Source organism: Pseudophryne corroboree, chromosome 8, assembly GCF_028390025.1.
Source record: "Pseudophryne corroboree isolate aPseCor3 chromosome 8, aPseCor3.hap2, whole genome shotgun sequence".
NCBI lineage: Eukaryota > Metazoa > Chordata > Amphibia > Anura > Myobatrachidae > Pseudophryne > Pseudophryne corroboree.
The window spans coordinates 15296592-15320967 of record NC_086451.1 but is presented as its reverse complement, the minus strand read 5'-3'; the positions used below and the strand labels follow the sequence as shown (position 1 = coordinate 15320967).

At 50.1% G+C, this 24376-nt stretch overlaps 1 protein-coding gene across 3 annotated transcripts in view; it reads right to left on the bottom strand.

The window, feature by feature from the left end:
- The window catches only part of SLC2A8 (solute carrier family 2 member 8), a 38157-nt gene that overhangs the window by 7542 nt on the left and 6239 nt on the right, over window positions 1-24376 (bottom strand). Inside the window, exons 1-9 of one of the 3 annotated variants that reach the window (XM_063935951.1) lie at window positions 12692-12741; window positions 10639-10722; window positions 10020-10182; window positions 7274-7480; window positions 6147-6246; window positions 5721-5932; window positions 3634-3780; window positions 3428-3536; window positions 2833-2994 (exon numbers count right to left, since the gene is read on the bottom strand). In XM_063935951.1, coding sequence (XP_063792021.1) covers window positions 2833-2994; window positions 3428-3536; window positions 3634-3780; window positions 5721-5932; window positions 6147-6246; window positions 7274-7480; window positions 10020-10182; window positions 10639-10718 — 1180 coding nt within the window. In that variant the 5' untranslated portion in view covers window positions 10719-10722; window positions 12692-12741. Of the gene's footprint in view, window positions 1-2832; window positions 2995-3427; window positions 3537-3633; window positions 3781-5720; window positions 5933-6146; window positions 6247-7273; window positions 7481-10019; window positions 10183-10638; window positions 10725-12691; window positions 12742-24376 lie in introns of those variants that run through there. The other 2 variants (XM_063935950.1, XM_063935952.1) reach the window with 2 other exon arrangements.

The window sequence follows — 24376 nt, the reverse complement described above, 5'->3', positions numbered from 1 at the left end:
AGGTACTGGTGACCCGGGCGCAGCGTCTCCTGTAGCCGGCGCTCACTGTGAGTGACACAAGTACTGGTGACCCGGGCGCAGCGTCTCCTGTAGCCGGCGCTCACTGTGAGTGACACAGGTACTGGTGACCCGGGCGCAGCGTCTCCTGTAGCCGGCGCTCACTGTGAGTGACACAAGTACTGGTGACCCGGGCGCAGCGTCTCCTGTAGCCGGCGCTCACTGTGAGTGACACAAGTACTGGTGACCCGGGCGCAGCGTCTCCTGTAGCCATCGCTCACTGAGTGACACAAGTACTGGTGACCCGGGCGCAGCGTCTCCTGTAGCCGGCGCTCACTGTGAGTGACACAGGTACTGGTGACCCGGGCGCAGCGTCTCCTGTAGCCGGCGCTCACTGTGAGTGACACAAGTACTGGTGACCCGGGCGCAGCGTCTCCTGTAGCCGGCGCTCACTGTGAGTGACACAGGTACTGGTGACCCGGGCGCAGCGTCTCCTGTAGCCGGCGCTCACTGTGAGTGACACAAGTACTGGTGACCCGGGCGCAGCGTCTCCTGTAGCCGGCGCTCACTGTGAGTGACACAGGTACTGGTGACCCGGGCGCAGCGTCTCCTGTAGCCGGCGCTCACTGTGAGTGATAACGGTACTGGTGACCCGGGCGCAGCGTCTCCTGTAGCCATCGCTCACTGTGAGTGACACAGGTACTGGTGACCCGGGCGCAGCGTCTCCTGTAGCCATCGCTCACTGTGAGTGACACAGGTACTGGTGACCCGGGCGCAGCGTCTCCTGTAGGCAGCGCTCACTGTGAGTGACACAAGTACTGGTGACCCGGGTGCAGCGTCTCCTGTAGCCGGCACTCACTGTGAGTGACACAGGTACTGGTGACCCGGGCGCAGCGTCTCCTGTAGCGGGCGCTCACTGTGAGTGACACAGGTACTGGTGACCCGGGCGCAGCGTCTCCTGTAGCCGGCGCTCACTGTGAGTGACAGAGGTACTGGTGACCCGGGCGCAGCGTCTCCTATAGCCGGCTCTCACTGTGAGTGACACAAGTACTGGTGACCCGGGCGCAGCGTCTCCTGTAAGTAGCGCTCACTGTGAGTGACACAAGTACTGGTGACCCGGGCGCAGCGTCTCCTGTAGCCGGCGCTCACTGTGAGTGACACAGGTACTGGTGACCCGGGCGCAGCGTCTCCTGTAGCCGGCGCTCACTGTGAGTGACACAAGTACTGGTGACCCGGGTGCAGCGTCTCCTGTAGCCGGCGCTCACTGTGAGTGATAACGGTACTGGTGACCCGGGCGCAGCGTCTCCTGTAGCCGGCGCTCACTGTGAGTGATAACGGTACTGGTGACCCGGGCGCAGGGTCTCCTGTAGCCGGCGCTCACTGTGAGTGACACAAGTACTGGTGACCCGGGCGCAGCGTCTCCTGTAGCCGGCGCTCACTGTGAGTGACACAGGTACTGGTGACCCGGGCGCAGCGTCTCCTGTAGCCGGCGCTCACTGTGAGTGACACAGGTACTGGTGACCCGGGCGCAGCGTCTCCTGTAGCCGGCGCTCACTGTGAGTGACACAGGTACTGGTGACCCGGGCGCAGCGTCTCCTGTAGCCATCGCTCACTGTGAGTGACACAAGTACTGGTGACCCGGGCGCAGCGTCTCCTGTAGCCGGCGCTCACTGTGAGTGACACAAGTACTGGTGACCCGGGCGCAGCGTCTCCTGTAGCCATCGCTCACTGTGAGTGACACAGGTACTGGTGACCCGGGCGCAGCGTCTCCTGTAAGTAGCGCTCACCGTGAGTGACACAAGTACTGGTGACCCGGGCGCAGCGTCTCCTGTAGCCGGCGCTCACTGTGAGTGACACAGGTACTGGTGACCCGGGCGCAGCGTCTCCTGTAGCCATCGCTCACTGTGAGTGACAGAGGTACTGGTGACCCAGGCGCAGCGTCTCCTGTAAGTAGCGCTCACCGTGAGTGACACAGGTACTGGTGACCCGGACGCAACGTCTCCTGTAGCCGGCGCTCACTGTGAGTGACACAGGTACTGGTGACCCGGGCGCAGCGTCTTCTGTAGCCGGCGCTCACTGTGAGTGACACAGGTACTGGTGACCCGGGCGCAGCGTCTCCTGTAGCCGGCGCTCACTGTGAGTGACACAAGTACTGGTGACCCGGGCGCAGCGTCTCCTGTAGCCGGCGCTCACTGTGAGTGACACAAGTACTGGTGACCCGGGCGCAGCGTCTCCTGTAGCCGGCGCTCACTGTGAGTGACACAAGTACTGGTGACTCGGGCGCAGCGTCTTCTGTAGCCGGCGCTCACTGTGAGTGACACAGGTACTGGTGACCCGGGCGCAGCGTCTCCTGTAGCCGGCGCTCACTGTGAGTGATAACGGTACTGGTGACCCGGGCGCAGCGTCTCCTGTAGCCGGCGCTCACTGTGAGTGACAAGTATTGGTGACCCGGGCGCAGCGTCTCCTGTAGGCGGCGCTCACTGTGAGTGACACAAGTACTGGTGACCCGGGCGCAGCGTCTCCTGTAGCCGGCGCTCACTGTGAGTGACACAAGTACTGGTGACCCGGGCGCAGCGTCTCCTGTAGCCGGCGCTCACTGTGAGTGACACAGGTACTGGTGACCCGGGCGCAGCGTCTCCTGTAGCCGGCGCTCACTGTGAGTGACACAAGTACTGGTGACCCGGGCGCAGCGTCTCCTGTAGCCATCGCTCACTATGAATGACACAAGTACTGGTGACCCGGGCGCAGGCCAGCACATGATCTCTCTCTTAATTTCACAAGAAGCATTGTTTTTTTTAACCAAAACGCTCTTTATTAAAGATAGTGGAACCTCACCAGTGATAAACAGCCCCATGCTGGCCAACGCCAACCATGCCAGGTGCTCTGCGGGGTCTCCGCCGCTGCTCAGAGTCAGGGGGCCCGAGGAGTTGTGCACGTGCACCTCTGTGATTTTAAAGAACACCCCAAACAGGGTCGCGCTGATCGTCATGATGGTTCCTGAAAGAAATAGTCATATAGTTAGATGCAGTGTACTGAACAGTGTATCTGACCAACAGCTTAAATTAGGCGGCCGGCTTCGTGTGCAAAACAGATCCAGCAGGCCTATTATAATTATAAATAAATGTCTAACTCTAGCATGGTTAATCAAGTCTGAGGTTACCGCTACTAAATACAGGTAACTGCAGCGCTGAAAGCACCAGCACTGAGGAGTAGGAGCACCAGCACTGAGGAGAAGTTACCTATCAAAGCTCTATACCCAGCCTACAGCAAAGTGACCACGACAGCATAAAGCAACAAGATCAGACCTACAACAGTGGTACTCCTAGCAAGGTGCATAGTACTCTTCTTCCAAGAACAGAAGTCAGAGATAGATTATAATATAATATATGCTGCTGGCAAGTCTTCGGCTCTGTAGGTTATGTATTGATACCTGAGATGATTAGGAGAAGCTTCCTCCCTGCTCTATCCATGATGAGCGCCGCCACAGCGGTGAAAACCACCTGGACCAGCCCCACGATGACCGACGCCAAACTGCTGTTCTGAAAAACATCGAACAACGGAGAAAGGCAATGAGAGCAGCCGGCAGACTTCATTCTGGAGATATTACTATTCTCTACAGCAGGGGGCGCCACATACCTTGAAATTGGCTTCTTCAAAGATCATGTCCGCGTAGAACATGATGGCGTTAATACCGGTGGCCTGCTGGAAGAACATGAGCAGAATCCCGATGATGAAGGGTTTATAGATGGACGGGTTCCGGAAATCTGCCATCTTCAGGCTGCTCTGATTGGACAGGAACACCAATATATACAGTTACGTTATATCACAGAAAGGAGTCCGACGCGGCTCCGGGATGTATTTTATCTCCAATAGATTGCAATGTTTTAAGATCATTAGTCAGCGTAAGCCATATTGGGGGTAAGTTGCACTTCCTTGTAGCAAGTCATTGAGTACCCCCCCTTATTATAGCTGCCTAGCATTCATGCAGGAATAGGTTACCAGGAGACACATTTAATCATCCTAATACAGAGACATGTAGACATCAGAGATCACCTCTCCGGCAACAGCAAATGTGTCATTTATATAACTATCTGCCCCGTCAGAAAACATTATTAAAGAACGCACGGCCTTACACTGGTCAGCAATAAGGCACGAGACCGACGCAAGACACTTTGTTGAGGCCCAACACAACTTGGCCGTCCTCCGATATAAGATCATCGACCTTTTCCCAATGCTTGTAAGAGCGGGAGACTGATCAAACAAATGACTGCAGTTAAAACCTCGCTGGATCTTCAGGTTAGACTCTTTAGAGATTTAACAATTCTTGGAGAGAGATAAAGTACCAACTAATCATCTATCATTTTACAGGAGCTGATTGGTTTGTACTTTATCTCTCTCCAAGATTTGATAAATCTCTCCCTTTTCCCCTAAGGGGCTGGACGAGATAATGGTTTTTCGGGTTCAATATGATTTCCAGATGGACGGGGTGCTGATGGTTTGAATACCAACATCGGCATCCCGTTCATCAGAATCCCGACAGCCCCCCAGTAAGCCCCCTAACCCTCCTATGCCCCCTACCCTAACTTGTGGGTGCTTAACCCTCCCCGGTGGTGCCTAACCCTCCCTTCCCCGCTGCCTAAACCACCAGCGCCACTTGGGAATTATCTCTTAGCTACTGAATGGAATTAAATCAGAGGTTCTCAAACTCGGTCCTCGGGGGCCCACACAGTGCATGTTTTGCAGGTCTCCTCACAGAATCACAAATGAAATAATTAGCTCCACCTGTGGACCTTTTAAAATGTGTCAGTGAGTAATTAATACACCTGTGCACCTGCTGGGTTACCTGCAAAACATGCACCGTGTGGGGTCCTGAGGACCGAGTTTGAGAACCTCTGAATTAAATTATAGACACTTCCAAAATATAAGGGCGTCAACTGCCCCCTAAATGAACAGAAATGGAGAATTACTGTGAACATAAGAAAAAATGGATAGGGGTTTTAAGCAACCAATGGTGTTCTAAGATGGTAATTTGGGAACAATAAAAGGATTAAAAACCTTGTTAATTCTATACAAGGATAAAATAGAAAATAGAAAATTTAACAGGGACAATTTATTTCAAACAGAGTATACAACATGAATATATAAATATAAAAAAAAAATTCTAAAAAAGTTAAGAGCAAGATAAAAGGGGACTGCGGAGGACGAGCCGCCAGAGGGAGGGGACTGCGGAGGACGAGCCGCCAGAGGGAGGGGACTGCGGAGGACGAGCCGCCAGAGGGAGGGGACTGCGGAGGACGAGCCGCCAGAGGGAGGGGACTGCGGAGGACGAGCCGCCAGAGGGAGGGGACTGCGGAGGACGAGCCGCCAGAGGGAGGGGACTGCGGAGGACGAGCCGCCAGAGGGAGGGGACTGCGGAGGACGAGCCGCCAGAGGGTGGGGACTGCGGAGGACGAGCCGCCAGAGGGTGGGGACTGCGGTGGACGAGCCGCCAGAGAGAGGGGACTGCGGAGGACGAGCCGCCAGAGGGAGGGGACTGCGGAGGACGAGCCGCCAGAGGGAGGGTTCTACAGAGAAGAAGCTATCACATACATTAGCCAGGGTTGCAGAGAAGAACATTTCAGAAAGAGACATGCTTTAGGTGAAGATTTGTTTAGGCCATTCCAGCTGTGATATAAACGTCTATATTACATACATGTTTAGCAAACGCAGGAACAGGGCCATACCTCATCATTCCCACTAGACTCAATCTGACGATATTCAAATTCATGGTTCACATCAGGACCTCTGAGGAAGCGGAGAGCAGACAAGGCCTCGGACCGCCTGCCCTGGTTGATGAGATATCGGGGACTCTCGGGCATGACGCACATAAACAGGAGCATGAGGACCGGTGGGACGGAGCAGAAGACAGCGAGCCAGCGCCAGTCCAGGAACATCCCTGGTGATCACAAAGACGGCAAAATGGTGAGGAGATGTCAACAACCAGAAACCATGTCCCCACCTCCTGCGCAATCTCCTCCTGACTATCTAGGAGTATAGATTTGAGGTGGGGCAGACGTACAGCCCAAGCTGTGTTAGTCCCGAGTGTGGAACCACACCTGTGGGAGAGTATTGGAAGAAAAAGACATTAAAAATAAAATGAAGCTCAGTACCTGAAATGTAGGCTCCAACAATGCCTGTGACCACCATTAGCTGGACGCAGGACCCCAACGTCCCCCGTACTCTGGAGTGGGACGTCTCAGAAATATACACCTACGAGTCAGGTTACAATGTAAGTCTCTCACATAGATCAAATATCAAGATTTGAGGATCTCTTTCTGGACAGAATGAGGGTGCTTTAATGTGCGGGAGGTGCTTTAATCAAAGTGGACCCTTCAGTGACACACCGTGGAAGCAGCCATCTTGTGGCTGCGGAGGCAGCCATTTTGTGGACTGAACCAGTATGCAACCTATCAATTTGCTACAAACCAGTGACATCACTGAGGCACAAATTAATAATCTCATGGTACCCTCACTGAGAATGGAGTCCTTCTCGCAAATACTAGCACAGCCTACAAAATGGCTGCCTCCGTCATGTGTAAGGAACATATTTCATGGTAAAGAGCCAGGACGTGCATGTATTCTATAGTTTTTACCGATAACTAGGCAACTGAGGGATCTGTTCTATTAATGTCTAACTCTGCGATTAATTTTTACCTCAGCTTTCTGTGGAATAACTTTAAGGTGGGACTCCAGGCTGAAAGGAACTTTCAATGCTCATCTTCCTAATTTACTTGAAGTTCCTCATTTAAAACATTTACATTTATTGAACATTTCCATGAAATAAAACAAAAAGAATCCAATCTATAAGCAAGGCCTTTTTTTCCATTGTTATTTGTGTCCCTCATTTACAGTTACAATGGCAGTGGCCATCTTGGATTCGTCTGCTGTTTCCTCCCTCTCATTTGCAGAAAGTGTCACTGGCATCAGAGAGGAACCAGAAGAGCAAGGATGAGATAAGGGTTCATTAATAGGTAATTCTGTTACCGTGCAATGAGCGGTCATTACATGGACTATACGTGTTCATGTACCGTGACTTCGTTGGATTCTGTAGACATGGCGACCGCTTCATTTTCTCATCCATTTCATTGTGCAACTTTTTTAGTTTACTCAACATTTTTCTTATACATTCAAGCTGCAGATTAATGACCTATCCCTTTATAATAATAATAATAATAATAATAATAATAATAATAATAATAATAATAATAATATAGCACAGCGCTTGGGCGATACTTACGGGGACCACTAGTGAGGTGACTCCGCTAGCCAGCCCGGCCAACAAGCGGCCGCAGAGTAACATCCAGACGTTCTGCGCGGATATGATCAGCATGAACCCGAGGACGAAGGGAAGAGAGCACAGCATGAGGCTGAGCTTCCGGCCGATCCGATCCACCATCCAGCCACCAAATATCCCCCCAGCGGCCGCTCCGATCGTCACTATGGACTGCGAGGGAGAAATGGCGCAATTTACAATCACAGCTCAGACAATGGTGCAAAACCCTGGGGTTTATTCATCTCGCTGGGAGCCCCTATTAGAGTTGGATATTAAGATATTGGGATCAACAAACAGACGCGTCGATTGGGGGATTCAGAATATTCTGAAAACTATAATGCAGCACCACACACCGCATAGATTAGGGATGGGGAACCTTCGGCCCTCCAGCTGTTGAACTACACATCCCAGCATGCCCTGCAACAGTTTTAGCATGGCCAAATAGCAAAACTGTAGCAAGGCATGCTGGTATGTGTAGTTAAGCAACAGCTTGAGTGCCGAAGGTTCCCCATTCTTGGCACAGATTCGCATCACTTCAACTTACACGTAACAGACGTGAATAAAGGCCCAAGCTATTAATTGGGTATCCAGTCATGATGTAGACATTCAGAATATTGACAGTCGACGTGTCATTATGTTGACACTATGCATGCCAGCAGTACATTGTAATGATAGATTTATTGTTTGGGTTTAAATAATAAAAAGAGACTGTGTCGGCATGCTATCGACACACAACGCCGATGTAACATTCTGGTGTAGACTGTTGACACTGAATGCCGACATGACATACCAAGACCTGAGGCGACTTCAAAATGGAGTAAAAAATGTGTAAAATGAAAATCTCTCAGGTAAGTCTCCGATAAATTTGCGCTAGGGGGATGTGGATAGACGTAGACAGATATCCTGCTTAGCCACCAATGGGGAAATTATAACATAACCGTTAAGCCGCTCCTACACATCAGAACCAATCGCAGCGCCTGAGAAGCGCCCGGATATAGTGACGCACAGTGGGTAGCATGTCCCTCTCATTACACTTATTAGGAGATACAGGGCCTGACAGAGTGGTACAACTCGCTCCTGGAACAACGTGTGCAAATGACATTTATTTATTAACATTTTTGAGCACAGGTCAAACCCCCCCCTTACAGTTACTGATTTCTCTCTGCTGGAACACTGGGTGCCGCAAGCTCAGACTCTCTTATAAATCATTGTCCTTGTTATTTGGGGACAAAGGCTGAACGTACAGAGTCTGTTATACCCGATCTACTGATCCCAGCAAACGCCAACCCCAGGCATCAGTGTACAGACAAACATTGGGGTCCACGCAGGTCCTAACCTTTCTCCAGGTAGGTTGCAGGACCCCCTGGGTGAGCCCTACCTGGGGTGTAGACTTCCTGCCAGCTTGTCCTTCATCACTTTCTGTATATACGGATGGAGCATACATCTAGCCTTCTCTGCTGCGCCATCTATCTGCTGGGATAGATGAGCAGGGCTCCATCTGTATGTTACCCAGCAATTTTTTTACCCCCCTGCAATTAAGCTTCACGTACCATCTAAGATCTACCTCCGAAAGCCGCATCCTTCATTTCCATAAAAGAACCTAACGTCTCCTACCGGGGTGACGATTTACCATCTGCCGCCTGTCTGAGATCATTCCGAGCTTCTGTCCCCCCAATTTGTAGCTATAATACGGACGCCTACTGTCATTAGGGGACGGCGGCTTGGACGATCTCGGGTCCAGATGTTACTCTGGGTTTCTAGGTAACAGGTTACTATTCTGTAAATGAGCAGACGCAGCTAGATAGCAGGGAAAGTACCGACACAGCACGATCCCGACCTTTACTGACGTGTAATGACTGGCTGAGGATGACCTCAGGAAATGGGAAGTCAGCACTTCTCGTTTATCTGCCCTTTCTCCCACAACGTGACCATGACCAGTGACACCACAGACAGCCGGCCGGCAGCAGCGGGGTTAATCCGCATTATAAGCTGGAGACGGGGAAATGTCTCTCTGGGTAAAGGGACGCTAAGCCGAAAGAGGAATCACATATATACAGAGCACAAAGCGGCCGTATACCCTGTACAGAACAGGATTTACATTACATTAGACCTTTCCTCTCCATCTGTACGAGCAGCGATATAGAGGTTTCACCTAACAGATATGTAAGGAATGAGGTACGAGGCACAGAGTGGAGAACGGGAGCAACCAGTTAAGCTCTGAGGTAGCATTTATCAAGCACCTTCTATGAAATGGACGGTAGCCGCTAATTAATTGCTATGGGCAACCTCTCCACCGCTTGATACACCTCCCCCAGAGTTACAGGCTGCCTTGTACACACTGGGAGCGTTTATTAATGATGTAATCAGCAGTAACGGCGTTAGGGACACAGGTGGGGTAGTCGCCATCAAAACTTTATATTCACCGTCAGTGGTACTTTGTTATTTTAGATCATCCCCTGTAAGTAACATTAGGGGTCTATTTACTAAAGCCTTGAATGGAGATAAATAAAGTACCAGCCAATCAGCTCCAGTCATTTTTCAAAAACAGCCTGTAACATGACAGTTAGGAGCTGATTGACTGGGTACGTTATCTCTCCCCACTTTATCTCCATCCAAGGCTTGGTACATAGACCCCAAAGTCTAATAACATGCTCTCTCCGGCTCGGTGGATGGATCCTGCAATGCCAGACACACTGCCCGAGTGACTCACCCCAAACCACGACGCTGCCTCCTTATCCAGCACTAAGCGAGGGTCGTCCGCATTCCTCAGGTCGGAGATGGCCGGAGAGCTGTACCCCAGGACGAAGCCGAAACTCAGGGGTCCCAACACCGCAGCGAACGTCACCAAGTACAGATTCCCATTGCGGACTTTGCTGCAGGAAGGGACGAGAGAAAAGTTCCATCCCATTTACTGACAGTGTCGGCAGCACGGATCTCCTGACGCAGAGTTATCAAAGGCGGGAATATCTCAGCAAGGAACTAAGCCACACTTCCACTGACACTGGTGGCAGCTTGTAAGAGCACCGGTAACGCAATATACGCCTCGTGTATGGGTTCCTGCACCTGCCCTCAGCACTGCAGGTTTTCCAGATGTCTGGTAGTCAGGAGGCGTATGAATCACTGACTGTGTGACCGTGTGCTACGGCTTGTGTGATGACAGCTGTAATATAGACCCTAACGTAACCCGGGCAGCGACACCTCCTGTATATCCCCCAATACCCGGGCACAGGGCCGTACAGCACAGCGCGGGGTATAGCAGACTGACACAATGTAACACAACTACACACTGTAACACAACTATCACATTTCATCAGCAGCGCGGAATTTACCTGAGATACCGGCTGTGCTCACTCTCAGTGTCCGGAGACCTGGAAGGATCTAGAAGAGGCTCAAACCCATCCGAATCCATTATCCTGAGAAAGACGCCACAAAATGTATCATATAGACAGCCGCCTGCGGTATATACACACATTCACACAGCCGCCTGCGGTATATACACACATTCACACAGCCGCCTGCTGTATATACACACATTCACACAGCCGCCTGCTGTATATACACACACATTCACACAGCCGACTGCGGTATATACACACATTCACACAGCCGCCTGCGGTATATACACACATTCACACAGCCGCCTGCTGTATATACACACACATTCACACAGCCACCTGCTGTATATACACACACATTCACACAGCCACCTGCTGTATATACACACACATTCACACAGCCACCTGCGGTATATACACACATTCACACAGCCGCCTGCTGTATATACACACACATTCACACAGCCACCTGCGGTATATACACACATTCACACAGCCGCCTGCAGTATATACACACACATTCACACAGCCACCTGCGGTATATACACACATTCACACAGCCGCCTGCTGTATATATACACACATTCACACAGCCACCTGCGGTATATACACACATTCACACAGCCGCCTGCTGTATATACACACACACATTCACACAGCAGCCTGCGGTATATACACACATTCACACAGCCGCCTGCTGTATATACACACACATTCACACAGCAGCCTGCGGTATATACACACATTCACACAGCCGCCTGCTGTATATACACACACACATTCACACAGCAGCCTGCGGTATATACACACATTCACACAGCAGCCTGCGGTAAATACACACATTCACACAGCAGCCTGCGGTATATACACACATTCACACAGCAGCCTGCGGTATATACACACATTCACACAGCCGCCTGCTGTATATACACACACATTCACACAGCAGCCTGCGGTATATACACACATTCACACAGCAGCCTGCGGTATATACACACATTCACACAGCAGCCTGCGGTATATACACACATTCACACAGCCGCCTGCTGTATATACACACACATTCACACAGCAGCCTGCGGTATATACACACATTCACACAGCAGCCTGCGGTAAATACACACATTCACACACACACACACACACACACATTCACACAGCAGCCTGCGGTAAATACACACACACACATTCACACAGCAGCCTGCGGTATATACACACACACATTCACACAGCAGCCTGCGGTATATACACACATTCACACAGCAGCCTGCGGTAAATACACACATTCACACAGCAGCCTGCGGTATATACACACACATTCACACAGCAGCCTGCGGTATATACACACACACACACACACACACATTCACACAGCAGCCTGCGGTAAATACACACATTCACACAGCAGCCTGCGGTACATACACACACACACATTCACACAGCAGCCTGCGGTATATACACACACACATTCACACAGCAGCCTGCGGTATATACACACACACATTCACACAGCAGCCTGCGGTATATACACACACATTCACACAGCAGCCTGCGGTATATACACACACACACATTCACACAGCAGCCTGCGGTATATACACACACACACATTCACACAGCAGCCTGCGGTATATACACACACACATTCACACAGCAGCCTGCGGTATATACACACACATTCACACAGCAGCCTGCGGTATATACACACACACACATTCACACAGCAGCCTGCGGTATATACACACACACATTCACACAGCCACCTGTGGTATATACACACATTCACACACCTGCTTCCGGTATATACACGTGCCCACACAGCAGCCTGCGGTATATACACACACATTCACACACCTGCTTCCGGTATATACACGTGTCCACACGGCCACCTGCGGTATATACACAACGTTCACACAGCAGCCTGCGGTACATACTGTACACACACACACATTCACACAGCCTGCGGTATACACACACACATTCACACAGCAGCCTGCGGTATACACACACACACGTTCACACAGCAGCCTGCAGAATATACACATACCCCTCAACATGACCCTCTCCAGGAGGGACGCAATACTCTGTCTCTGGACTTTTCTCTTAGTGTATGATTACCATCACCTGTAGTGAAACACCTTTCTTGTCCATTACCTGTTCAGCACAGGTGATGGCAATCATACATTAAGAGAAAAGTCCAGGAGCAGAGCATTGTGTCCTCCTGGAGAGGTCATGTTGGGAGGTATGACATAGGTATGAGCACTGGGTCAGTATTAGGGTACAGCACAGGTGATGGTAATCATACAGTAAGAGAAAAGTCCAGGAGCAGAGCATTGTGTCCTCCTGGAGAGGTCATGTTGGGTGGTATGACATAGGTATGAGCACTGGGTCAGTATTAGGGTACAGCACAGGTGATGGTAATCATACAGTAAGAGGGAAGAGCAGGAGCAGAGCATTGTGTCCTCCTGGAGAGGGTCATGTTGGGAGGTATGACATAGGTATGAGCACTGGGTCAGTATTAGGGTACAGCACAGGAGATGGTAATCATACAGTAAGAGGGAAGAGCAGGAGCAGAGCATTGTGTCCTCCTGGAGAGGTCATGTTGGGAGGTATGACATAGGTATGAGCACTGGGTAAGTATTAGGGTACAGCACAGGTGATGGTAATCATACAGTAAGAGGGAAGAGCAGGAGCAGAGCATTGTGTCCTCCTGGAGAGGGTCATGTTGGGAGGTGTGACACAGGTATGAGCACTGGGTCAGTATTAGAGTACAGCACAGGTGATGGTAATCATACAGTAAGAGGGGAGAGCAGGAGCAGAGCATTGTGTTCTCCTGGAGAGGGTCATGTTGGGAGGTATGACATAGGTATGAGCACTGGGTCAGTATTAGGGTACAGCACAGGTGATGGTGATCATACAGTAAGAGGGAAGAGCAGGAGCAGAGCATTGTGTCCCTCCTGGAGAGGTCATGTTGGGAGGTATGACATAGGTATGAGCACTGGGTCAGTATTAGGGTACAGCACAGGAGATGGTAATCATACAGTAAGAGGGAAGAGCAGGAGCAGAGCATTGTGTCCTCCTGGAGAGGAACATGTTGGGAGGTATGACATAGGTATGAGCACTGGGTCAGTATTGGGGTACAGCACAGGTGATGGTAATCATACAGTAAGAGGGAAGAGCAGGAGCAGAGCATTGTGTCCCTCCTGGAGAGGGTCATGTTGGGAGGTATGACATAGGTATGAGCACTGGGCCAGTATTAGGGTACAGCACAGGTGATGGTAATCATACAGTAAGAGGGAAGAGCAGGAGCAGAGCATTGTGTCCTCCTGGAGAGGTCATGTTGGGAGGTATGACATAGGTATGAGCACTGGGTCAGTATTAGGGTACAGCACAGGTGATGGTGATCATACAGTAAGAGGGAAGAGCAGGAGCAGAGCATTGTGTCCCTCCTGGAGAGGTCATGTTGGGAGGTATGACATAGGTATGAGCACTGGGTCAGTATTAGGGTACAGCACAGGAGATGGTAATCATACAGTAAGAGGGAAGAGCAGGAGCAGAGCATTGTGTCCTCCTGGGGAGGTCATGTTGGGAGGTATGACATAGGTATGAGCACTGGGTCAGTATTAGGGTACAGCACAGGTGATGGTAATCATACCGTAAGAGGGAAGAGCAGGAGCAGAGCATTGTGTCCTCCTGGAGAGGAACATGTTGGGAGGTATGACATAGGTATGAGCACTGGGTCAGTATTAGGGTACAGCACAGGTGATGGTAATCATACAGTATGAGGGAAGAGCAGGAGCAGAGCATTGTGTCCTCCTGGAGAGGTCATGTTGGGAGGTATGACATAGGTATGAGCACAGGGTAAGTATTAGGGTACAGCACAGGTGATGGTAATCATACAGTAAGAGGGAAGAGCAGGAGCAGAGCATTGTGTCCTCCTGGAGAGGTCATGTTGGGAGGTGTGACACAGGTATGAGCACTGGGTCAGTATTAGGGTACAGCACAGGTGATGGTAATCATACAGTATGAGGGAAGAGCAGGAGCAGAGCATTGTGTCCTCCTGGAGAGGTCATGTTGGGAGGTATGACATAGGTATGAGCACTGGGTCAGTATTAGGGTACAGCACAGGTGATGGTAATGATACAGTAAGAGGGAAGAGCAGGAGCAGAGAATTGTGTCCTCCTGGAGAGGAACATGTTGGGAGGTATGACATAGGTATGAGCGCTGGATCAGTATTAGGGTACAACACAGGTGATGGTAATCATACAGTAAGAGGGCAGTGCAGGAGCAGAGCTTTGTGTCCTCCTGGAAAGGTCATGTTGGGAGGTATGACATAGGTATGAGCACTGGGTCAGTATTAGGGTACAGCACAGGTGATGGTGATCATACAGTAAGAGGGAAGAGCAGGAGCAGAGCATTGTGTCCCTCCTGGAGAGGTCATGTTGGGAGGTATGACATAGGTATGAGCACTGGGTCAGTATTAGGGTACAGCACAGGAGATGGTAATCATACAGTAAGAGGGAAGAGCAGGAGCAGAGCATTGTGTCCTCCTGGGGAGGTCATGTTGGGAGGTATGACATAGGTATGAGCACTGGGTCAGTATTAGGGTACAGCACAGGTGATGGTAATCATACAGTAAGAGGGAAGAGCAGAAGCAGAGCATTGTGTCCTCCTGGAGAGGGTCATGTTGGGAGGTATGACATAGGTATGAGCACTGGGTCAGTATTAGGTTACAGCACAGGTGATGGTAATCATACATTAAGAGGGAAGAGCAGGAGCAGAGCATTGTGTCCTCCTGGAGAGGTCATGTTGGGAGGTATGACATAGGTATGAGCACTGGGTCAGTATTAGGGTACAGCACAGGTGATGGTAATCATACAGTAAGAGGGAAGTGCAGGAGCAGAGCATTGTGTCCCTCCTGGAGAGGTCATGTTGGGAGGTATGACATAGGTATGAGCACTGGGTCAGTATTAGGGTACAGCACAGGTGATGGTAATCATACAGTAAGAGGGAAGTGCAGGAGCAGAGCATTGTGTCCCTCCTGGAGAGGTCATGTTGGGAGGTATGACATAGGTATGAGCACTGGGTCAGTATTAGGTTACAGCACAGGTGATAGTAATCATACAGTAAGAGGGAAGAGCAGGAGCAGAGCATTGTGTCCTCCTGGAGAGGGTCATGTTGGGAGGTATGACATAGGTATGAGCACTGGGTCAGTATTAGGATACAGCACAGGTGATGGTAATCATACAGTAAGAGGGAAGTACAGGAGCAGAGCATTGTGTCCTCCTGGAGAGGTCATGTTGGGAGATATGACATAGGTATGAGCACTGGGTCAGTATTAGGGTACAGCACAGGAGATGGTAATCATACAGTAAGAGGGAAGAGCAGGAGCAGAGCATTGTGTCCCTCCTGGAGAGGTCATGTTGGGAGGTATGACATAGGTATGAGCACTGGGTCAGTATTAGGGTACAGCACAGGTGATGGTAATCATACAGTAAGAGGAAGAGCAGGAGCAGAGCATTGTGTCCTCCTGGAGAGGTCATGTTGGGTGGTATGACATAGGTATGAGCACTGGGTCAGTATTAGGGTACAGCACAGGTGATGGTAATCATACAGTAAGAGGGAAGAGCAGAGCATTGTGTCCTCCTGGAGAGGTCATGTTGGGAGGTATGACATAGGTATGAGCACTGGGTCAGTATTAGGGTACAGCACAGGTGATGGTAATCATACAGTAAGGGGGAAGTCCGGGAGCAGAGCATTGTGGCCCTACTGAAGAGGGTCATGTTGGGAGGTATGACATAGGTATGAGCACTGAGTCAGTATTAGGGTACAGCACAGGTGATGGTAATCATACAGTAAGAGGGGAGAGCAGGAGCAGAGCATTGTGTCCTCCTGGAGAGGTCATGTTGGGAGGTATGACATAGGTATGAGCACTGGGTCAGTATTAGGGTACAGCACAGGTGATGGTAATCATACAGTAAGAGGGAAGAGCAGTAGCAGAGCATTGTGTCCTCCTGGAGAGGGTCATGTTGGGAGGTATGACATAGGTATGAGCACTGGGTCAGTATTAGGGTACAGCACAGGTGATGGTAATCATACAGTAAGAGGGAAGAGCAGGAGCAGAGCATTGTGTGCTCCTGGAGAGGTCATGTTGGGAGGTATGACATAGGTATGAGCACTGGGTCAGTATTAGGGTACAGCACAGGTGATGGTAATCATACAGTAAGAGGGAAGAGCAGGAGCAGAGCATTGTTTCCTCCTGGAGAGGTCATGTTGTGAGGTATGACATAGGTATGAGCACTGGGTCAGTATTAGGGTACAGCACAGGTGATGGTAATCATACAGTAAGAGGGAAGAGCAGGAGCAGAGCATTGTGTCCTCCTGGAGAGGTCATGTTGGGAGGTATGACATAGGTATGAGCACTGGGTCAGTATTAGGGTACAGCACAGATGATGGTAATCATACAGTAAGAGGGAGGAGCAGAGCATTGTGTCCCTCCTGGAGAGGTCATGTTGGGAGGTATGACATAGGTATGAGCACTGGGTCAGTATTAGGGTACAGCACAGGTGATGGTAATCATACAGTAAGAGGGAAGAGCAGGAGCAGAGCATTGTGTCCTCCTGGAGAGGTCATGTTGGGAGGTATGACATAGGTATGAGCACTGGGTCAGTATTAGGGTACAGCACAGGAGATGGTAATCATACAGTAAGAGAGAAGAGCAGGAGCAGAGCATTGTGTCCTCCTGGAGAGGAACATGTTGGGAGATATGACATAGGTATGAGCACTGGGTCAGTATTGGGGTACAGCACAGGTGATGGTAATCATACAGTAAGAGGGAAGAGCAGGAGCAGAGCATTGTGTCCCTCCTGGAGAGGGTCATGTTGGGAGGTATGACATAGGTATGAGCACTGGGCCAGTATTAGGGTACAGCACAGGTGATGGTAATCATACAGTAAGAGGGAAGAGCAGGAGCAGAGCATTGTGTCCTCCTGGGGAGGTCATGTTGGGAGGTATGACATAGGTATGAGCACTGGGTCAGTATTAGGGTACAGCACAGGTGATGGTAATCATACAGTAAGAGGGAAGAGCAGGAGCAGAGCATTGTGTCCTCCTGGAGAGGAACATGTTGGGAGGTATGACATAGGTATGAGCACTGGGTCAGTATTAGGGTACAGCACAGGTGATGGTAATCATACAGTATGAGGGAAGAGCAGGAGCAGAGCATTGTGTCCTCCTGGAGAGGTCATGTTGGGAGGTATGACATAGGTATGAGCACTGGGTAAGTATTAGGGTACAGCACAGGTGATGGTAATCATACAGTAAGAGGGAAGAGCAGGAGCAGAGCATTGTGTCCTCCTGGAGAGGGTCATGTTGGGAGGTGTGACACAGGTATGAGCACTGGGTCAGTATTAGGGTACAGCACAGGTGATGGTAATCATACAGTATGAGGGAAGAGCAGGAGCAGAGCATTGTGTCCTCCTGGAGAGGTCATGTTGGGAGGTATGACATAGGTATGAGCACTGGGTCAGTATTAGGGTACAGCACAGGTGATGGTAATGATACAGTAAGAGGGAAGAGCAGGAGCAGAGAATTGTGTCCTCCTGGAGAGGAACATGTTGGGAGGTATGACATAGGTATGAGCGCTGGATCAGTATTAGGGTACAACACAGGTGATGGTAATCATACAGTAAGAGGGAAGAGCAGGAGCAGAGCATTGTGTCCTCCTGGAGAGGTCATGTTGGGAGGTATGACATAGGTACGAGCACTGGGTCAGTATTAGGGTACATCACAGGTGATGGTAATCATACAGTAAGAGGGCAGTGCAGGAGCAGAGCTTTGTGTCCTCCTGGAAAGGTCATGTTGGGAGGTATGACATAGGTATGAGCACTGGGTCAGTATTGGGGTACAGCACAGGTGATGGTAATCATACAGTAAGAGGGCAGTGCAGGAGCAGAGCTTTGTGTCCTCCTGGAAAGGTCATGTTGGGAGGTATGACATAGGTATGAGCACTGGGTCAGTATTAGGGTACAGCACAGGTGATGGTGATCATACAGTAAGAGGGAAGAGCAGGAGCAGAGCATTGTGTCCCTCCTGGAGAGGTCATGTTGGGAGGTATGACATAGGTATGAGCACTGGGTCAGTATTAGGGTACAGCACAGGTGATGACAATCATACAGTAAGAGGGAAGAGCAGGAGCAGAGCATTGTGTCCTCCTGGAGAGGTCATGTTGGGAGGTATGACATAGGTATGAGCACTGGGTCAGTATTAGGGTACAGCACAGGTGATGGTAATCATACAGTAAGAGGAAGAGCAGGAGCAGAGCATTGTGTCCTCCTGGAGAGGTCATGTTGGGTGGTATGACATAGGTATGAGCACTGGGTCAGTATTAGGGTACAGCACAGGTGATGGTAATCATACAGTAAGAGGGAAGAGCAGGAGCAGAGCATTGTGTCCTCCTGGAGAGGAACATGTTGGGAGGTATGACATGGGTATGAGCACTGGGTCAGTATTAGGGTACAGCACAAGTGATGGTAATCATACAGTAAGAGGGAAGAGCAGGAGCAGAGCATTGTGTCCTCCTGGAGAGGGTCATGTTGGGAGGTATGACATAGGTATGAGCACTGGGTCAGTATTAGGATACAGCACAGGTGATGGTAATCATACAGTAAGAGGGAAGAGCAGGAGCAGAGCATTGTGTCCCTCCTGGAGAGGTCATGTTGGGAGGTATGACATGGGTATGAGCACTGGGTCAGTATTAGGGTACAGCACAGGTGATAGTAATCATACAGTAAGAGGGAAGAGCAGGAGCAGAGCATTGTGTCCTCCTGGAGAGGGTCATGTTGGGAGGTATGACATAGGTATGAGCACTGGGTCAGTATTAGGATACAGCACAGGTGATGGTAATCATACAGTAAGAGGGAAGAGCAGGAGCAGAGCATTGTGTCCCTCCTGGAGAGGTCATGTTGGGAGGTATGACATAGGTATGAGCACTGGGTCAGTATTAGGGTACAGCACAGGTGATGGTAATCATACAGTAAGAGGAAGAGCAGGAGCAGAGCATTGTGTCCTCCTGGAGAGGTCATGTTGGGTGGTATGACATAGGTATGAGCACTGGGTCAGTATTAGGGTACAGCACAGGTGATGGTAATCATACAGTAAGAGGGAAGAGCAGAGCATTGTGTCCTCCTGGAGAGGTCATGTTGGGAGGTATGACATAGGTATGAGCACTGGGTCAGTATTAGGGTACAGCACAGGTGATGGTAATCATACAGTAAGGGGGAAGTCCGGGAGCAGAGCATTGTGGCCCTACTGAAGAGGGTCATGTTGGGAGGTATGACATAGGTATGAGCACTGAGTCAGTATTAGGGTACAGCACAGGTGATGGTAATCATACAGTAAGAGGGCCGAGCAGTAGCAGAGCATTGTGTCCTCCTGGAGAGGGTCATGTTGGGAGGTATGACATAGGTATGAGCACTGGGTCAGTATTAGGGTACAGCACAGGTGATGGTAATCATACAGTAAGAGGGAAGAGCAGGAGCAGAGCATTGTGTGCTCCTGGAGAGGTCATGTTGGGAGGTATGACATAGGTATGAGCACTGGGTCAGTATTAGGGTACAGCACAGGTGATGGTAATCATACAGTAAGAGGGAAGAGCAGGAGCAGAGCATTGTGTCCTCCTGGAGAGGTCATGTTGGGAGGTATGACATAGGTATGAGCACTGGGTCAGTATTAGGGTACAGCACAGATGATGGTAATCATACAGTAAGAGGGAGGAGCAGAGCATTGTGTCCCTCCTGGAGAGGTCATGTTGGGAGGTATGACATAGGTATGAGCACTGGGTCAGTATTAGGGTACAGCACAGGTGATGGTAATCATACAGTAAGAGGGAAGAGCAGGAGCAGAGCATTGTGTCCTCCTGGAGAGGTCATGTTGGGAGGTATGACATAGGTATGAGCACTTGTTCAGTATTAGGGTACAGCACAGGTGATGGTAATCATACAGTAAGAGGGAAGAGCAGGAGCAGAGCATTGTGTCCCTCCTGGAGGTCATGTTGGGAGGTATGACATAGGTATGAGCACTGGGTCAGTATTAGGGTACAGCACAGGTGATGGTAATCATACAGTAAGAGGGAATAGCAGGAACAGAGCATTGTGTCCTCCTGGAGAGGTCATGTTGGGAGGTATGACATAGGTATGAGCACTGGGTCAGTATTAGGGTACAGCACAAGTGATGGTAATCATACAGTAAGAGGGTAGAGCAGGAGCAGAGCATTGTGTCCTCCTGGAGAGGGTCATGTTGGGAGGTATGACATAGGTATGAGCACTGGGTCAGTATTAGGGTACAGCACAGGTGATGGTAATCATACAGTAAGAGGGAAGAGCAGGAGCAGAGCATTGTGTCCTCCTGGAGAGGTCATGTTGGGAGGTATGACATAGGTATGAGCACTGGGTCAGTATTAGGATACAGCACAGGTGATGGTAATCATACAGTAAGAGGGAAGAGCAGGAGCAGAGCATTGTGTCCTCCTGGAGAGGTCATGTTGGGAGGTATGACATAGGTATGAGCACTGGGTCAGTATTAGGGTACAGCACAGGTGATGGTAATCATACAGTAAGAGGGAAGAGCAGGAGCAGGGCATTGTGTCCTCCTGGAGAGGTCATGTTGGGAGGTATGACATAGGTATGAGCACTGGGTCAGTATTAGGGTACAGCACAGGTGATGGTAATCATACAGTAAGAGGGAAGAGCAGGAGCAGAGCATTGTGTCCTCCTGGAGAGGGTCATGTTGGGAGGTATGACATAGGTATGAGCACTGGGTCAGTATTAGGGTACAGCACAGGTGATGGTAATCATACAGTTAGAGGGAAGAGCAGGAGCAGAGCATTGTGTCCTCCTAGAGAGGTCATGTTGGGAGGTATGACATAGGTATGAGCACTGGGTCAGTATCCGGGTACAGCACAGGTGATGGTGATCATACAGTAAGAGGGAAGAGCAGGAGCAGAGCATTGTGTTCTCCTGGAGAGGTCATGTTGGGAGGTATGACATAGGTATGAGCACTAGGTCAGTATTAGGGTACAGCACAGGTGATGGTAATCATACAGTAAGAGGGAAGAGCAGGAGCAGAGCATTGTGTCCTCCTAGAGAGGTCATGTTGGGAGGTATGACATAGGTATGAGCACTGGGTCAGTATTAGGGTACAGCACAGGTGATGGTAATCATACAGTAAGAGGGAAGAGCAGGAGCAGAGCATTGTGTCCTCCTGGAGAGGGTCATGTTGGGAGGTATGACATAGGTATGAGCACTGGGTCAGTATTAGGGTACAGCACAGGTGATGGTAATCATACAGTTGGAGGGAAGAGCAGGAGCAGAGCATTGTGTCCTGGAAAGGTCATGTTGGGAGGTATGACATAGGTATGAGCACTGGGTCAGTATTAGGGTACAGCACAGGTGATGGTAATCATACAGTAAGAGGGAAGTGCAGGAGCAGAGCATTGTTTCCCTCCTGGAGAGGTCATGTTGGGAGGTATGACATAGGTATGAGCACTGGATCAGTATTAGGGTACAGCACAGGTGATGGTAATCATACAGTAAGAGGGAAGAGCAGGAGCAGAGCATTGTGTCCCTCCTGGAGAGGATCATGTTGGGAGGTATGACATAGGTATGAGCACTGGGTCAGTATTAGGGTACAGCACAGATGATGGTAATCATACAGTAAGAGGGAAGAGCACAGCATTGTGTCCTCCTGGAGAGGGTCATGTTGGGAGGTATGACATAGGTATGAGCACTGGGTCAGTATTAGGGTACAGCACAGGTGATGGTAATCATACAGTAAGAGGGAAGAGCAGGAGCAGAGCATTGTGTCCTCCTGGAGAGGTCATGTTGGGAGGTATGACATAGGTATGAGCACTGGGTCAGTATTAGGGTACAGCACAGGTGATGGTAATCATACAGTAAGAGGGAAGAGCAGGAGCAGAGCATTGTGTCCTCCTGGAGAGGTCATGTTGGGAGGTATGACATAGGTATGAGCACTGGGTCAGTATTAGGGTACAGCACAGGTGATGGTAATCATACAGTAAGAGGGAAGAGCAGGAGCAGAGCATTGTGTCCTCCTGGAGAGGTCATGTTGGGAGGTATGACATAGGTATGAGCACTGGGTCAGTATTAGGGTACAGCACAGGTGATGGTAATCATACAGTAAGAGGAAAGAGCAGGAGCAGAGCATTGTGTCCTCCTGGAGAGGTCATGTTGGGAGGTATGACATAGGTGTGAGCACTGGTTCAGTATTAGGGTACAGCACAGGTGATGGTAATCATACAGTAAGAGGGAAGAGCAGGAGCAGAGCATTGTGTCCTCCTGGAGAGGGTCATGTTGGGAGGTATGACATAGGTATGAGCACTGGGTCAGTATCCGGGTACAGCACAGGTGATGGTGATCATACAGTAAGAGGGAAGAGCAGGAGCAGAGCATTGTGTTCTCCTGGAGAGGTCATGTTGGGAGGTATGACATAGGTATGAGCACTAGGTCAGTATTAGGGTACAGCACAGGTGATGGTAATCATACAGTAAGAGGGAAGAGCAGGAGCAGAGCATTGTGTCCTCCTAGAGAGGTCATGTTGGGAGGTATGACATAGGTATGAGCACTGGGTCAGTATTAGGGTACAGCACAGGTGATGGTAATCATACAGTAATAGGGAAGAGCAGGAGCAGAGCATTGTGTTCTCCTGGAGAGGGTCATGTTGGGAGGTATGACATAGGTATGAGCACTGGGTCAGTATTAGGGTACAGCACAGGTGATGGTAATCATACAGTAAGAGGGAAGAGCAGGAGCAGCGCATTGTGTCCCTCCTGGAGAGGTCATGTTGGGAGGTATGACATAGGTATGAGCACTGGGTCAGTATTAGGGTACAGCACAGGTGATGGTAATCATACAGTAAGAGGGAAGAGCAGGAGCAGAGCATTGTGTTCTCCTGGAGAGGGTCATGTTGGGAGGTATGACATAGGTATGAGCACTGGGTCAGTATTAGGGTACAGCACAGGTGATGGTAATCATACAGTAAGAGGGCAGTGCAGGAGCAGAGCTTTGTGTCCTCCTGGAAAGGTCATGTTGGGAGGTATGACATAGGTATGAGCACTGGGTCAGTATTAGGGTACAGCACAGGTGATGGTAATCATACAGTAAGAGGGCAGTGCAGGAGCAGAGCTTTGTGTCCTCCTGGAAAGGTCATGTTGGGAGGTATGACATAGGTATGAGCACTGGGTCAGTATTAGGGTACAGCACAGGTGATGGTGATCATACAGTAAGAGGGAAGAGCAGGAGCAGAGCATTGTGTCCCTCCTGGAGAGGTCATGTTGGGAGGTAAGACATAGGTATGAGCACTGGGTCAGTATTAGGGTACAGCACAGGTGATGACAATCATACAGTAAGAGGGAAGAGCAGGAGCAGAGCATTGTGTCCTCCTGGAGAGGTCATGTTGGGAGGTATGACATAGGTATGAGCACTGGGTCAGTATTAGGGTACAGCACAGGTGATGGTAATCATACAGTAAGAGGGAAGAGCAGGAGCAGAGCATTGTGTCCTCCTGGAGAGGGTCATGTTGGGAGGTATGACATAGGTATGAGCACTGGGTCAGTATTAGGGTACAGCACAGGAGATGGTAATCATACAGTAAGAGGGAAGAGCAGGAGCAGAGCATTGTGTCCTCCTGGGGAGGTCATGTTGGGAGGTATGACATA